This window comes from Macrosteles quadrilineatus, unplaced genomic scaffold (assembly GCF_028750875.1).
Source record: "Macrosteles quadrilineatus isolate MER2022 unplaced genomic scaffold, UCM_ALF_1.0 Scaffold_10__1_contigs__length_6754688, whole genome shotgun sequence".
In the NCBI taxonomy this organism is placed as follows: Eukaryota; Metazoa; Arthropoda; class Insecta; order Hemiptera; family Cicadellidae; genus Macrosteles; species Macrosteles quadrilineatus.
In genome coordinates this window covers 4,550,207-4,567,210 of record NW_026542603.1, presented here as the reverse complement: position 1 = coordinate 4,567,210, position 17,004 = coordinate 4,550,207, and the positions used below count along the sequence as shown (strand labels likewise).

At 35.3% G+C, this 17,004-nt stretch overlaps 1 protein-coding gene across 1 annotated transcript; it reads right to left on the bottom strand.

The window, feature by feature from the left end:
* Positions 1-7,214: 7,214 nt before the first annotated feature.
* Positions 7,215-16,788, bottom strand: LOC129004674 (uncharacterized). The gene is made up of 7 exons (XM_054433233.1): positions 16,708-16,788; positions 15,267-15,353; positions 12,921-14,208; positions 10,221-12,068; positions 9,887-10,036; positions 8,908-9,093; positions 7,215-8,275 (listed from the first exon to the last, which is right to left on the bottom strand). The coding sequence occupies exons 1-7, from the start codon at positions 16,786-16,788 to the stop codon at positions 7,215-7,217; spliced, it is 4,701 nt and encodes a 1,566-aa protein (XP_054289208.1).
* Between the last annotated feature and the right edge of the window lie 216 nt (positions 16,789-17,004).

Here is a 17,004-nt window from a genome sequence, read left to right as displayed (position 1 = left end):
CCTATATTAATCCTATGGAGAATAAATAAACTGTTAAAGTTGGCTACGTCCACTTATCGTCAACTTTGAATGAGTTTAATAAGACTGGGAAGCATCACGTTTATTAGAGGTTTATTTAACAATTTTGGTAGATGTAAATAAATCAACAGATGGACACATTCGCAATATAGCAGCTCTATTAGGTAATAGCTGGTTGAAAGTAATCGGATTGTTATTTGAAAACGATATACGGAAACAGTTTGTTTTTATCTACAGGTCTTGTTTAAATTTGATCTTTAGCTTGATGAAAACCAGACTAATGTAAAAGAATTTGTTTTCTATTTCGTTATTGTAAAAAAGTTAAAGAAGCGGAACTCAATATGCATATGATAACTCATAGTTTGCATGGTGTTTAAAATTATACTTACTTCATTGTTTTACCCTCTCAAATAATCTTCTAACTGCTGAGGTTTAACGCCATTTGTATGCAATGATTGCAAAAATCCAACAATTTTCATGCATTATCTTCCCGGTTTCAATACTTTAGCTCAAGCAATACGCCGGCTTAAAATCGTAATGGTTGAGTTCAACTAGACAATAAAATACCAGCTGCATATGTTTAAATATTCATAAGTCATATTTTCAGTCTGTAGTTTACATAAAATTATGTGTAATGATGTGAAATGATGTGTGTGTGATGTGTGTCATCGTATGTTCTAGTACGGCATAGCTCAGTCTGCAGATGTACTACAGTCATATCTCAATACATGACTAAATGGATATTCAAACATCTGCAGTTGGCTGAGTAATGTACGTCAATTTATTTGTTTGAAATAGTATGTTGTAGTACGTCATAACTCAGTCTGCAGATGTACTACGGACATATCTCAATACATGACTATATGGATATTCAAACATCTGCAGTTGGCTGAGTAATGTACGTCAATTTAATTTGTTTGACATTGTATGTTGTAGTACGACATAACTCAGTCTGCAGATGTACTACGGACATATCCCAATACATGACTACATGACTATTCAAACATCTGCAGTTGGCTGAGTAATGTACGTCAATTTATTTGTTTGACATTGTATGTTGTAGTACGACATAACTCAGTCTGCAGATGTACTACGGACATATCTCAATACATGACTACATGACTATTCAAACATCTGCAGTTGGCTGAGTAATGTACGTCAATTTATTTGTTTGACATTGTATGTTGTAGTACGACATAACTCAGTCTGCAGATGTAGTACGGACATATCTCAATACATGACTACATGACTATTCAAACATCTGCAGTTGGCTGAGTAATGTACGTCAATTTATTTGTTTGACATTGTATGTTGTAGTACGACATAACTCAGTCTGCAGATGTACTACGGACATATCTCAATACATGACTACATGACTATTCAAACATCTGCAGTTGGCTGAGTAATGTACGTCAATTTATTTGTTTGACATTGTATGTTGTAGTACGACATAACTCAGTCTGCAGATGTAGTACGGACATATCTCAATACATGACTACATGACTATTCAAACATCTGCAGTTGGCTGAGTAATGTACGTCAATTTATTTGTTTGACATTGTATGTTGTAGTACGTCATAACTCAGTCTGCAGATGTACTACGGACATATCCCAATACATGACTACATGACTATTCAAACATCTGCAGTTGGCTGAGTAATGTACGTCAATTTATTTGTTTGAAATCGTATGTTGTAGTACGTCATAACTCAGTCTGCAGATGTACTACGGACATATCTCAATACATGACTATATGGATATTCAAACATCTGCAGTTGGCTGAGTAATGTACGTCAATTTAATTTGTTTGACATTGTATGTTGTAGTACGACATAACTCAGTCTGCAGATGTACTACGGACATATCCCAATACATGACTACATGGATATTCAAACATCTGCAGTTGGCTGAGTAATGTACGTCAATTTATTTGTTTGACATTGTATGTTGTAGTACGACATAACTCAGTCTGCAGATGTACTACGGACATATCAAAATACATGACTACATGGATATTCAAACATCTGCAGTTGCTGAGTAATGCACGTCAATTTATTTGTTTGAAATAGTATGTTGTAGTACGTCATAACTCAGTCTGCAGATGTACTATGGACATATCTCAATTCATGACTACATTGATATTTAAACATCTGCAGTTGGCTGAGTAATGAACGTCAATTTATTTGTTTGAAATCGTATGTTGTAGTACGACATAATTCAGTCTGCAGATGTACTACGGATATATCTCAATTCATGACTACATTGATATTTAAACATCTGCAGTTGGCTGAGTAATGCACGTCAATTTATTTGTTTGAATTGTATGTTGTAGTATGACATAACTCAGTCTGCAGATGTACTACGGACATATCCCAATACATGACTACATGACTATTCAAACATCTGCAGTTGGCTGAGTAATGTACGTCAATTTATTTGTTTGACATTGTATGTTGTAGTACGACATAACTCAGTCTGCAGATGTACTACGGACATATCTCAATACATGACTACATGACTATTCAAACATCTGCAGTTGGCTGAGTAATGTACGTCAATTTATTTGTTTGAAATCGTATGTTGTAGTACGACATAACTCAGTCTGCAGATGTACTACGGACATATCCCAATACATGACTACATGGATATTCAAACATATGCAGTGTTTAACTGATTGCTCTGTCGAGCTATACGACACCTATAACTAACACCAGAACTATACGATGTTAATTACATATTTTGACGGATTTTACTTGACGAGATATCACGTAATATTTTTGGGACATTCCATGGTAGATGATCAGATTTAAAGTATTTTTAAATGTGAAAAAGTATAAACTTCGGCCTAAACTTCAGCCTAAAGTAATGGTTATAGCTGTAAATGTTTGCTTGATTGCTATTGTTTCATGTTTTACATTTTAAACTTTACGTATATGTAAAACATTTACATTATGTAGACAAACATGCATTACTTTTATGTATATCTTACGCAACTAGTCCGGCGGAAATAAGTGTTTACCTTATTTATTTATTTACATGGCGTAAAAAATATTGATTTACCTGACGAAATTGTGAAAAGGTTTGCAAACTTAACATCATATACAAAACGATATTCCTCAAAACTTTTTTCACGTGATAACCATTCGTATTTATTCGTAGACAAAGACTGTTCACAGTGTTCAGTTTTTTACAAACAGTACAAGGTAAACCTCATTTATAATAGTGTTTTTGGCCTCTGGGAACATCAAAATGAAAAAGTAAATTTGGTCCAGGGCCCAGGTCTTGCCATGAAAAGTACGGTAGGCCATTACTGAATGATAGCGATCTTAAGTTAGAATTTTGGTAGAATTTGGATAAAATCATAATTATGACCATTTTTCTTAAGTGAATATTTTCTTAGCCATAAATCGTAGAAACAAAATAACAAATTATATTACAGGTAATTTAATTGTCTACAACATTGACTATATCTTCTTTTTTGCTAAAATGCACCAAAACTGTGATAGGCGAATATTTCAAGAAAGTACCGATCCCCCCCCCCCCGATTTTCCTAAAATGGCGGTGAGCGCAGAGGGAGAAAATTGCACATTTTGCATTTTAAATATCTACTTACCATCCAAGACAACATATAAAAAGAATAAAGCTACCGGGCCGTTTGTTAGTTAACCTCCCCATTTTAGCAAATTTCCCTATAGGGAAGTAGCTATACCGTAGGTCTCATGGTAAGACCTCTATTCACTGGATTATTTAAACATGTGAATAAACTAAGCGGCCAATATTTTATAATCTCACATTGTCCGTTAGACTTGAATTCGTTTACCAATAAATCCATTTCCTTCTCACTTTTACAGTTGGAAATATTCATATGGTCAATTCGTGCTGAACATTTTGAAATGAGTTGAAAAGGATTACATTCCACAGTTAGCTCTTTAGGATTTTACTCTGCGAATGCCTTTTATCAGCCTACCCGAGTCATTCAAATGGCTTCAGTTAAAGCTTAATATCACATCTAAATGAAATTATTAATTCCCTCAAAGAGAGGATGTTATAGGTTATGATACTAATACTAAATATGTAGCTTCCGTTTGAGCAAGAAGATAAATGTAGGCATGTGATGTATACTGATGTACATACAACTTGCTTTTAATTTCATCCAATACCAATGTGTAATGATATACCGTATAAGGAGTGCTTCTCTGGTTTATGATGGTTTTGTGTTAACATTTGAAGGTAACGGACATAGCAATTCATAAAACAGTTTTGTTGTTTTGATGTCTCAAACGGTTAACTTACACAGTTGTCTTCTGTCTTGGGTTTTGGAGGGGTTGCTTACATAAATATAAAGTACCGGGGGACCGAGCCATAGCTCGGTATAGTTGATTTCGATTGTAAAAGCAATATAAAGGCAACTTAAGTGTTGCTAAAGCAATATCTTTAGGCCAGCTGTGTTTTATTATTATCAGGTTAACCACAATACGACTTTAACTTATCCACGGATTTCACAATATCAAGTCTTATTTACAACTAATTTCGGACTTCAAGTGGAATTTCCATTTATTATGATGGAAAATTTAACCTGACAATCCACAACAAATTATTTTATTTTACAGTCAATGGCAAAAACCTCATATAGAGGAACTTCAATTATTACTATTGAGCAAAGATTATACTGAAAATTAATCAATATATAAGGGAAAATATCCCCTATATAGATAAATTAGTGTAATCTTTGCTCAATAGTAACATGATGTTTCCCCCTTTGTACTGTAAATTGTAGTATACTGTGGTTGGCTTATTATAAACACAATATGTTACAAGTCTTTTGTTTTTCTTTTTACTTATTATTTTGTTCAACCAACATAACTACTTAGCAGCCCATGTGGCAAATGTTAAATTTGTATATTGTTATATTGAGTTGTATAGTGAAATGCGAATTTGCCTTAGATGTTGGTGGTCGTCAATTACGTTTTTAGGCTAGAAATAAATTATTTCCAACATTTAAAGGCTGTTGTCAAAGCCGTTTTCAAGTACTTTGCGAAATTATACATACAAGCAAATAAGACAAATAATAAGACATTTATTAGACATTCAACAAAATATACAAATTTTTTCAATAAACAGTTGTATATGATTCACATTGATAAACAAGCAACATTAAATTGAGCTAACATCACAAAAAACCATGTAATGTTTAAAATCTAAAATTGGGCTAGGCTTGAAGACTCTATTTTAATATTAAAAAATTCATCCAATGTATAAAATGGGTTCAATTGTAACCAATTATACAATCTATTTAATGCTTTTTTAAGCAAACTCTGAAAAGTCAATGGTAACTTGTTGAAAAATGTTACACCTAAATTAACATGATAATTCATTGATTTACTTAACCTAAACCTTTGTTGATCTAATTTATTCCTAAATCTGATTACATGATCATGTATTTTTTCTCTGACAGAAAACATATTTAAATTAATTTTGACAAACATCAATACCTCTAAAATATACAAGTGTACAATAGTCAGGGTCCCCGATGAGACAAAAAGTGGCCTGGAGCGGGCTAACCTTTCTGAGTCCGGCAAAACTGTAACAGTTTTTTTTTTGTTTGATTAAATTTTTTTTAATTCCAACTCCGTTACTTCAGATTATCCACCAGATAACACTTTCATAAAAAGCAAAATATGCCATTTTCAAGTATTTACTGGAAACATGTCTTTTTAGATTTATTAACAAATGTACAACTCTGGGCAATTTATTATTTACAAAATTAATATGGTCAGACTATGACCGCTTACAGTCTACTTTTATACCAAGTAATGTTACAAAATTTTCATTATCGTGAACAAATTGATGGTTTTCATGATTCTTTTTCAAGGTCACCAATATTCTCTGTGTTTTTTAGAATTTAAAAACAATCCATTTACTGTAAACCATTCTTCAGCATCTTTAAAAACAGAATTGGCAACATTTTCCATACAATCTAAATCTCTATGGCTAACAAGTAAAGAGGTGTCATCAGCATAAATTGTTGACTTACAATCTAAATTGAAACTAATGTCATTAATTAAAATTAAAAACAAATGTGGCCCATAACCGGACCCTGCGGTACCCCGACCTTTGACCTTGCTGTTTTTGATCTGCAAGCAAACATTGCTCACATAAGAATATAAGATTATTATATAAAAATGAAATATTCCAAAATATTTCAATACATTTAAAGTATCCCTAAAGAGCAGAGCAAGTAAAGAACTTTGCTGCATCTGATACAGTACAATGCATACCTTCAATAAAACTAACTATCAAAGAAAATGTTTTCAACAAAACAAATAAAAAATAGTGCAAGAAAAATAGAATTTCATAATATAACAAAAGTCTTTTCTCAAATGCACGAACCACATCAATTAAAAACTTCGGTCCACACTACGTTGCGTGTGCGACCACCTGTTTCTGGCGGTACCACCACTTTCAATGCACTTCTACGCTTTACCCTTGAAAATGCAACGTATAGCATGCCATGCATGAATACAGGCGTTTGTAGCATGACGCCGACATATTTAAATGTTTGCCCTTGCGATTTATGTATTGTCATCGCAAAGGCTGGCCGAATAGGGAATTGGTGTCTTTGTAGTGAACACCCTATAGTGTGATTGCTGACGGAAAGCGGCTGGCTGAAGGGTCGACCCTACTCACACACATGCAGGCCTCACACACACAGACGCAAGGGATTAGGACGGACGTGGGGCGGACCATTGTCCTGCCGCGCGAGTCATCACTGGCTCCTGGAAATTAAACTATCAATTTTTTAATTTTACGTTTGTTATAAAATCTGGTGACGCTTTTGACTTCAGCTCAAAATGCTTAGTAAAATAATACCAAACAATATATATTTTGCTTACAAAGTGTAAAAGCTACGAATATTTTAACACGCTTTTATTAGCTAGCTACTTGTCATAATCATTTCGTGTTTGGACTCATTTTTCATTGAATTAAACAACAAATTTATTAACACTAACCATTTTACTGTATATCTAACATCAAATGAATTGCAATTTTGAGGTATCATACAACAGATATTATATTTCTTTAGTGAATAGGGGATCGGGGCTTTCAGGCAATTAGGACGGTGGTGAGTGTGCGTGCGTGAGTCGGGTCCCTCGCAGGTAGGTCTGAACTCCAGCCGCACTCCGGTAAAAATCAGACTATAGCTGAGACTTGCATGAATCAAGGGTGATTCTCGGTATGTGCACGTCTCGGCCAGAGTGTTCACCAGTGATGATCTTGGCTTTTATTATGTTAGGACAGAGTGCTGTAACTATGAGTCTAGTGCCATTGCACAGACCCTCTGAGACGTCAAGGTTACGAAGGAGCATGATAATGGTATTACTTTTTAGTCTGAGCTGGTGTGGTGGTAGGTCTGAAATCTCGATAGAGTTTAGGAATTCTGGGGGGAACTTTAAGGCACCTTCTGGTTCATCTTTAATTGAATCGTAACTTTTATAAATGGTCTCGGTTCCAGGAATTAAATTGATAACGGTGTTGTTAATTGTGTCGACGTCCTTGTTTAGGGGTGCAAGAATTGCTCGATCCTTCATGTCCTCAAAGTTTCCGTCGGAGAGACATTCTCCATAGATCTCGTTAACAATGTCATTAGTATTAGTGATGATGTCATTAGGGAGTTCAATTTCACTATCAGCGTTGGTATCAAGCTCTCCATTTCCAAGTTTCAGTAGGTACCTAGCAAAGCACTCCTCTTCCGCATCAACTCTCATATTTTGTTCCAGAGAGAAAACCCTGAAGTACCTCCAGAGAACACTTTTCTTGATGGAAAGGTCTAGAAGTTCGGTACGATTTGCCCTTGGCTGGACCGGTAGACACTGTCGAAAATCTCCTCCTAAAATCATTATTTTCCCGCCAAATGGGGAGTTCCTGTCACTTAGATCACGAAGGAGCTCGTCCATGCAGTCAAGACCGTATTTAGGAAGCATTGGTGCTTCATCCATCATGAACATGTTGACTGCTTCCAATTCCTTGAATTTTGAAGATCCACGTTTGATTGATGATTTTGAATCATTAGTCAAAGGAACTTTAAGACCAAATGTCTTGTGGGTTGTGCGTCCTTCTGGCAGAAGTATGGATGCAATGCCTGTAAATGCCATGCATTTAACAATGATGTTTCGACTTCGGCAGAGGTGGTACAATGTATTGTAGACAAATGTTTTCCCTGTACCTCCAGGTCCATCAAGGAAGAAACATTTTGGTCCTGAAAACAAATCAATTCATGTGTACTATCACAACATTATGTTTTGTTACTGTCAGGATTTTAAAACTGGTGACATTGTTTGAATAGTATAAAGAAAGATAGTATACAAAATTTAAGCTAAAAAATGAATTAAATCAGATGACATTGATTAAAAACAAAAATGTACAATTTACAGTTAACTTCATTATTATCCTAGCTTATATTATCCAAGTCTGCGGGTTTCTAAAAGCTGATGCAGTAGGATTCTGTTTTTTTTTGTTCTTTTTTTTGCAACAAATAATATGTGTTAACCATATGTTTTATTTCAAAACTGAAACTGTATTTTGATAACTAACTATGTCATTTACTTGTAAATAAAAAAAGGCTTGACCATTATTTAAATAGTTTCAAAACATACTGTTCTAAATATTGAAGTAACCTCCCTATTATTCAAGGTTATTGGTATCCTACACGATTACTAGAAAAATACCCGGTATGGATCATAAACATCAACAAATGACGTTTTTGGCCCGAAAATAAACATTATTTAACATTGGTTAAATGGAATTGCTAAAACATATGTTCAATGCTATTAGTGGTATCCTAGGTATTCTCGCACCTGAATTTCTCAGTTTATTAACAGTGTACTGTACCTGAACTCTCATCATCAAGTGTTTGGATGACAGCATCAACAAATTCCTTCTGTTTATCATTGAGGTTGTTGTAGAGGCGATGGCCAATTTCATGAGATTGCCCTACGTTAAAAACCTCCTCATTCATCTCGAAGTCGTTAATATCATCCATTCCATAGTTCTCTACCCAAAAACGGAAGTTGCGTCCTAAAATAAGCACGTTTAAGTGTTAAAAATTTCTAAAAAGTGTCATTAAAGTTTTTGGAACACATCACAAATAACGATAAGTTAATAAAGCTGAAAGAATTTGGGTAAATAATTGGGAGTAATTATAGGTGATCAATCACCACCCAAAGGCTCAAAATGTTTGTTATTAAGACGATTTATTTTGCTGGAAGATCCGCAATTATGTATGTTTCAAGGTCGATATCTCCCAAATTAAAGTACTGTTTACAACAATGGTTAGAATAATGTGTGTCATGAATGTATTATTCATGAGTGAATAATATGATTAAATGGGGTTTGTGCTCTCTTATTTAAAACACACACTAATTTCCAACCCTTTTTTTATATTAAATTAACATATTTTAGGTTAGTTTTTAAAGACTGTTATAAAAATATCTGCAAAGGTTTGATTCTGAAATCATCTGTTTTTTATAAATTTGTGATTAATAAATAATAGTAAGGACTGTATTAGACCATCTTTGTTAATTATTTTGAAATTACTTTTAAAGACATTAAAATAATTGAATATTGATATGGTATTATGTATGATATGTTGAAGGAATTCACTAAAGATTGATATTTAACTTTGGTAGACCAATAGACAACATTCATCGACCATTGGCATGGCTAACCTACTCGCTGTCAGTTTAAGAGAAAGATATTATCATTTAAAATAAAATATAAATAAATATATTACAAATTTTGAAGGGGTATACACCCAAAATAAACTTAATTTAAGTTTTGTAATAAGTAATATTTATAAGTTGATTATTACCTTCTGTAGCTTCAGTATTTAGCTTGTAAGCTATGATTCTATATGCTCTGTTGTAAGCATCTTCTAGAGGGGTTCCAGAAATCTCTGCTTCTCTAAGAAAATCTTCTGCCAACTCGTCCTTAAACATATCCCAGAGACGTTTAGGGTTTTCTGGTGATCCGAGAATCAAGATTTGACAAAAGAGTGTCCTCATGACACTCGGCATCTTTTGACAAAGCGGATTCCCGCAGCCCATCAATCCATTGCTGGTCATCATATGTAAGGCCTTTTGCCAGGCATGCTTGTTTATAAGTGGAATAGGCAGTCCCATTTACAAATTTAAGGTCTTCAAAACTTTTGGCATCTTTGGTATGAAAGAGGAGCATTCTCAAGTGATAAAGTTCAGGTTGGGCCACCAAGTTCACGGTGTGGATCCTTCCAATAGTTTTTGAGCTTCGCTGTCGTACCACCCATTCACTTGTTTTGCCTAACCATTTGTACTTTTCTGGCATCTGCCAGTAGAAGTAGTAGATTACTTCATTCCCATTCTCTTCTTCTATGTGAAGTTTAGAGTTGTGTTTAAAGTACGCCTCTAAGGTGGACCCTTTCAGGCCAGTGTCCGCTACATCTTCTTGTGTCTGTTCCATGTTTCCCACACGGTACTGACCTTCTAGATGGATGTCCAAACGTTGCACCGAATGGCTTTTCCTTTGGATTTCATTTCCAGCCAGCCTCCAACATGCTTCAGGGGGCGAAATATAACGTGCCTCAACAAATGTTTCTGCTTCATTATACATTATTCGGGCCACATTTTCAACAATTTTTACATTTGCGCAGTCATGTCCTTTATAAATGTATTTATAGAGGTACTTAACGGCTCTAACACTACCAACATACTCGATATTTATGTGACACATGTATTTCTTCAGTAAATAGCCATTGTATGGAGCAACATGTCTATTGTCCCGTGTAACTTTTTGTCCATCACTGTTTTTGCGGTACACCGCATGGACGTGAGAAAATTCTGGGTTATTTGGATCCAGTTGTGGGTCATACTGTCTCTTATAATTCGGTTTTTTGTTGTCAACAATTGACGTAAACTCTTGATGAGCTTTGGGGAATCCAAAGCGGCATTTAGCTGATCCACCCTTATTCTCCATACATGATGCAGACGGATTAACTTCGCCACATGGATTGTGAATCATCCATTTGAGGACCAACTCCCTTAGAACTGGGTCATCATTAGGAATTTCTGCCGAAATGAAAGTGTCTACTTCCTCTGGAGACCGGAGTTTGTCTTCATTTGCCATGATGACAAGAAGATGTAGGTGGGGTAATCCTCGTTTTTGGAATTCTATAGTGTAAACAAAAGCAGAAGACTTCCCAAAAATCTGTTTCTTACTGATATCTTCAACTATGCTGTCAAATTTCAATTTGGCTACCCTAGCCACAATGTCAGGTCTTTCTTGGGCAAACTGTTGTAGTTTAGAACCATCAGAGAGCTCAATACATGCAGCTTCTTTTAATTCTGGCCATGTTGGACTGCACGTTATTGTGATAAAAAAGTCTGGAGAGCCAAACCTTCGGACAATTGCCATAGCGTCTTCAAAGTGTTCAGTGAAATATCTCGTTGATCCGGGAAAAGATGATGGTAAAATCAGTTTTTCAGCAACTGTAGCATTTTTCTTTTCAGCCAATTCATTTAGAAAATGTGTTACTCCTGCATACTGATCAGCTTGAAGTTTCTTTTGGTTATATTTGATCCACTGAATACGATCACGTTCAACACGGATGTATGTGTCCACGACGTACTGTTGAAACAGTCTACCACCAAAGTGGAGAGCATTAAATCCAATCGACCTTAGATCTAATCCCTCTAGCAATGGTTCAGGAGGAAGAGCCTTGGCTTGTTCTGGACGAAAGGCTAACCTGTATTGAGCCAACTCCATCCTCGTCATGTGTGCACGGCTTGCATAAGGCGTTTTAAGAGGAAGCCCTACAGTAAACCCAAAAGTTCCTTTTGGGTAGAGGAGAGGGTAGGTGAATGGTTCTACTCGGCTGTCAATGTTCTTGAGCGTTATTAACTGTTTTCCTCGCTCCTTAATAACCATCTCATTTTCCGGGATGCTTTGGTCTGCATTTAATGTAATTACAGCAGCAACTTCATTATAAGTTGGTGAGTTGAATCGCCTGGGATCATCACCTAAAAGTAAACATCATAAATTAATGATATGAAAAACAAAAAATCTTAACTTTAATCATTATTTAGTTCTAAGAGAAAAATGACACAAAATGTAGGTACATTCCATATTTTTCTCATACATAACTTTACTTTTGAAACATACCCGTATAGTCTTGCTAAAGTTTAAAGATTATTCATTTATAAAAATAAAAAAAGACTGAATTAATTGTAGAGTGTTCATTTAATCCAGTAAATGAATAATAGTATTTGACGACTCTTCAAAAATACAAATGTACTAAAATCCTCTTTTCAATAAAGTTGTTTTGATGAAATTATTGATTATAAAAACCTCATTCAGAAAAATGTCAAGTTTATAAATTGCGTTACGCTTAATAACAAAGTTTATTATGTCCCAAAATTAATGCCGCACTCTTAATTGTTCAAAGCTACTTTATTAATGATCGTAGACAAATTAAACTGGTGCCATCTGAAAGAGCAGAGATTACCAAGTTTTGTTTTTATTATTTTAACAGTCTGTTGTAGTCATTCTTACATGTAATATAGAATAGCTACGGAGAAGAGAAGAGAAAGGAAATAAAAATGGCTACGGCTTGTTTGCTTATGCTTATGTGGAATTTTTCAGAGTTTAGTACTGAGATTGCAACAAAACGTTAGTTGTGGCGCCCTTTAATTAAATTTCCCTTCAGAGTCATCACATTTATGGAGGAGTAACACGAGACATCTTACTTGATAAGTTTGCATAAGTTTTTATGTTTAGTTACTGTTTATTTTGTATTTCTGATTTTATATTTTTGTAGCAACTACAAATAACATACAAAATAATTGTGATTAGAGAAAACAGTATTATTTTACCTGCACGTTCAGCAAACAGGAGGTGGACATGGGGTGGTTGGACACCAAGAGCTGCAGCACGTTGATTGTTTTCCTCAACTATCTCTCTCATCATCATAAAAGCCTGTGAAAATGGGTTTTGACTTCTCATGACCTCCTCTAAAATCTGTATTAGTTCTTGATTGATGCCTTGATTCATTGGTTCATTCATACGTTCTGCAACGGCTGTTTCCGGGTCAATGAAGTACATTTGGCCATATCTAGGTCTTTCCAAATCACCCTCACTGTTGCTGACTGGCTGAGCCGCCAAATTTAACTTGTGATACACTTGTCCACCAGCAGTAAATGTATAAATACCTTTACTATTGAAAGTCCTGTCATCAGCAACATTGAATGAAGAAAAAGCAAAACAGGCAGAAATATTTCGAATTTTATCGTGAAACTGTTTGGCTAGTCTGTGTTGTTTTGTGTACAGCAATGCCAATTCATTGGGAAACTCTGGCGCAGCTTGTTCAATGCGACCATGAAGGCAACAGTCACCAAACGAATTAGGGTGAATTCTGTTCTGCACTCTCTCTTTCAAAAAATGAACAGCACCACAATGAACACATGCAATGTCATACATTCCCAAATTGCTGTACTCTACGAGACTTGATGCAGCGGCTTTATAGGTTGGAAGTCGACTACGCTGAGAATTCTGTCGAATTTCAGCTGTACGACGACGCTGTTCTAGAAGGCGTTGAGCACGCTCGTCAACCACTTCAGCATCCCTGCGGTTGGCATCTATTTGCCTCTGTTCTTCAAGACGTCGAACACGCTCGTCTTCGTTCTCGGAGGCTCTGCGTATAGCGGCTGCTTGCCGCAGTTCTTCCAGACGTCGAACACGCTCGTCTTCGTCCTCGGCGGCTCTGCGGATAGCGGCTGCTTGCCGCAGTTCTTTCAGACGTCGAACACGCTCGTCTTCGTCCTCGGCGGCTCTACGGATAGCGGCTGCTTGCCGCAGTTCTTTCAGGCGTCGTGCTTGCTTGTCCTCCTCCTCGGCAGCCCTGCGGTTGACATCTCTTTGCCGCTGTTCTTCGAGGCGTCGTGCTCGTTTGTCCTCCTCCTCGGCAGCCCTGCGGTTGGCGTCTCTTTGTCGCTGTTCCTCAAGGCGAATGGCACGAACCTGGCTGTCTTCTGATATTCTTATTTGCTCAAAATAATTTACCCTTTCTTCCACCATAGACTGACATATTTGAGCACTTACATCTGAAATTATCTCCAGAGCCCTTATCTTCGCACATCTAATGGGTTTATTGGAAGTCATCAGCTGTACAAATAAAAAATCTGTATTAAGGTTACGTTAATTTGTAATACTGCAAAATTTGTATCCTAGTCTACTGAGAGTAAAAATTTAAGCATCACCTGGCCAATTTTAGAATATAAAATTCCTGTCTACACTTGTTGCATTATATCTTACTCTTGGCATACTCCAATACCAGAATCAGAATAACTAATCATCATGGAAAATAAACATAAATGTATAACAATTTCAACAAACAATAACAGAGGTCTATTTGTTTACTACACAGTAAAAATTCATGAAAATATATGAGTATCCTCTCTCCTATCTACCATTAATGGTTACTTTGGGCAAACGTTATCTTTCTATGGCAGTCTTTGGGTACCGGTACAAAAGCCATTTACACTGTCCAAAAAATCGAGTTATGCAATTTTTAACCACATATAAAAACAATGATGACAGATTCTTTTGCGTGTTAAGAATATATTTTTTACATTTTTCTGTTTGAACTAAATTCATAATTTTCTACAGTACATTAAATGTTATTTCAAATATGAATTAACCACAAAATGAACGGTTCAATTTTTTTAAATTATTCATTAGTACCGTAACAATGCGGTTCAGGTATAGTACTGCAAAATTACGAACATCCTTATTCCCATCCTTATTGAACAGCTGAAGCCAATTTTATTGTTAGTTCTGTCTGGTTTTCCATGGATGTCGTGTTTTGTTTACAATTTGTTTCTTGTTATTTCAGTAATTTAAACCCTCGTTTAACCAAATAAAACTATCTAATCATACTCATACTCACATTTTTATCTGATTGATCATTTAACACGCGCACTCCATTTGGGATCTGAAATTAAAATATTTGTCTTTTATGCTTGTTGGAAAGGTAATTTTCATTGTACAGTATCTAAGTGTAAGCTATTTTTCGATCATCGTAAAATTGGTGACTGATTACTTACTTTATTGGTTATTGGTATTATTAATTTATCACAAAATAATATTTTTAAACTAAATTAATTAATTGTTTTGAATAATTTTACATTAATAATACGGTTGAGATGATAATAACAACTCACATTTTGTTCAGATTGAACTTCTAAGACACATACACCAGACCCCTCAGGTCCTTCAGGTTCAGGTTCAGGTTCAAGTTCTTTTGCAACCTAAAATATAAAAAAATGTGTTATCAATGAAAGTAAATTTAAGCTATAAAGGTCCTAAAAAATTGTAACTAACCCTCTTCCTCCTCATGCTACTTAGGCTACTTACTTTCCGTGTCCGGAAATCAGACTTTGCTTTTCCAGAAATTAGCTACCGATATGGCTTTGTTATTCGCTTGTAAAAGGTCATCTAATGTGCAAGACTGGTCTAGGCGTGGACATCAGTAGATGGCCGGGATCCTGAACAACACCACACGCACACAAGATGTTTTCTTCGTCATGTGATGATGTAAGAGACCCATTTCTGCATGTTTGTCTTGCATTTTGGTACTGTACCTCGACCCTGATTCGATCTAGCTAGAGTCTTCCACACCGTGATGAAGGCATAGCCAGTTCCTCCCTGGCTGGTATGCGAGGGTTGGCCTCCCACCTTGCCACCCGATTGCTTGAGAGTGATCCATCCAGAACTCGTGTCCGTGATATGAAGCTTTTTTGGACCGAAGTATGACACTAAGATATTTGTGTGTAGGACAATGCTCAAGACGGTCTCCACACCATGTCACATTCAACTTACGACCTGCTTCTCTATTGTTTGGGTGAAAAAGGCACAAACTTTCTACTTAAAACACTCTTGCTACTTCAATAGAACAAATTCCTGAATGATATTAGATTTTACAAATAATAATAATGATAATTGCTGGATGCTAGCTCATAGGCTACAAAGCCATTCTTATCTACACAGGTTTTGAAGTATTGAAAACATACCTTAAATTCCTCATGAGCTTGCCTAACTACTTAAATTTATTAGAGAAACTGATATCATTATATTTATTTAACCATATTGACCAGTTGGACAATCAGTTGGACAAAAGTTAAGAACTCAAATTTTGTTTTCAAACAAATAAGTTTATTCCTTAGTTATCCTACCGTTATAGAATAGTTTTAATCAATCCTAAATGAAATATGTAACTAATGTTAATAACGATGTTTACAAAATAAAAAAAAAACTCACATTTTCTCCTAGTTGGGACTCTATAACGTTTAGGCTAACCGGGTGTCCATTAGCTTTGCAATTAAATAAAAAAGAATGTTATGTTCTTTGAAGAACGTTGATATCATATATAATCAAGTAATGGATCAGTTTTAATTAGTTAAGCCTAATAACTTTTAACTACCAATCATAAAAATTGTCATCTAACTTTTTAAGTACCTTATACACAATGAGCTATAGAGAAATATAAAATAAGCAACTCTATTCCAATTTCTGTATTCGTGGTGTAAGCTACTTAGTAATGACATACCACACGAACTTAATGTATGTAATTAAATTAATAAAGGTATATATTTTATAGCTTACCTGTTCTTCATCAGCTTTGTGCCTTTTAAAGAAATTCCCCAACTTCTTCAAACCTTTATTTGGTGGTCGTCCTCTTTTCATGATTTCAGATTTTTTGTTGAGTACATTTCCATCTAGTAACGAATCTTTTGAGGCAATATGTTTACAAACCAAACTCTATTGTTGATACGTTAATCACAAACATGTGACTTTTTAAACCACATGTGCATAATGCAACATTATTTCAGTATTAGTTTTGCCATTTTCATTTCAGTATTAGTTTTGCCGTATTACATAATGACATAATACAATCCAATC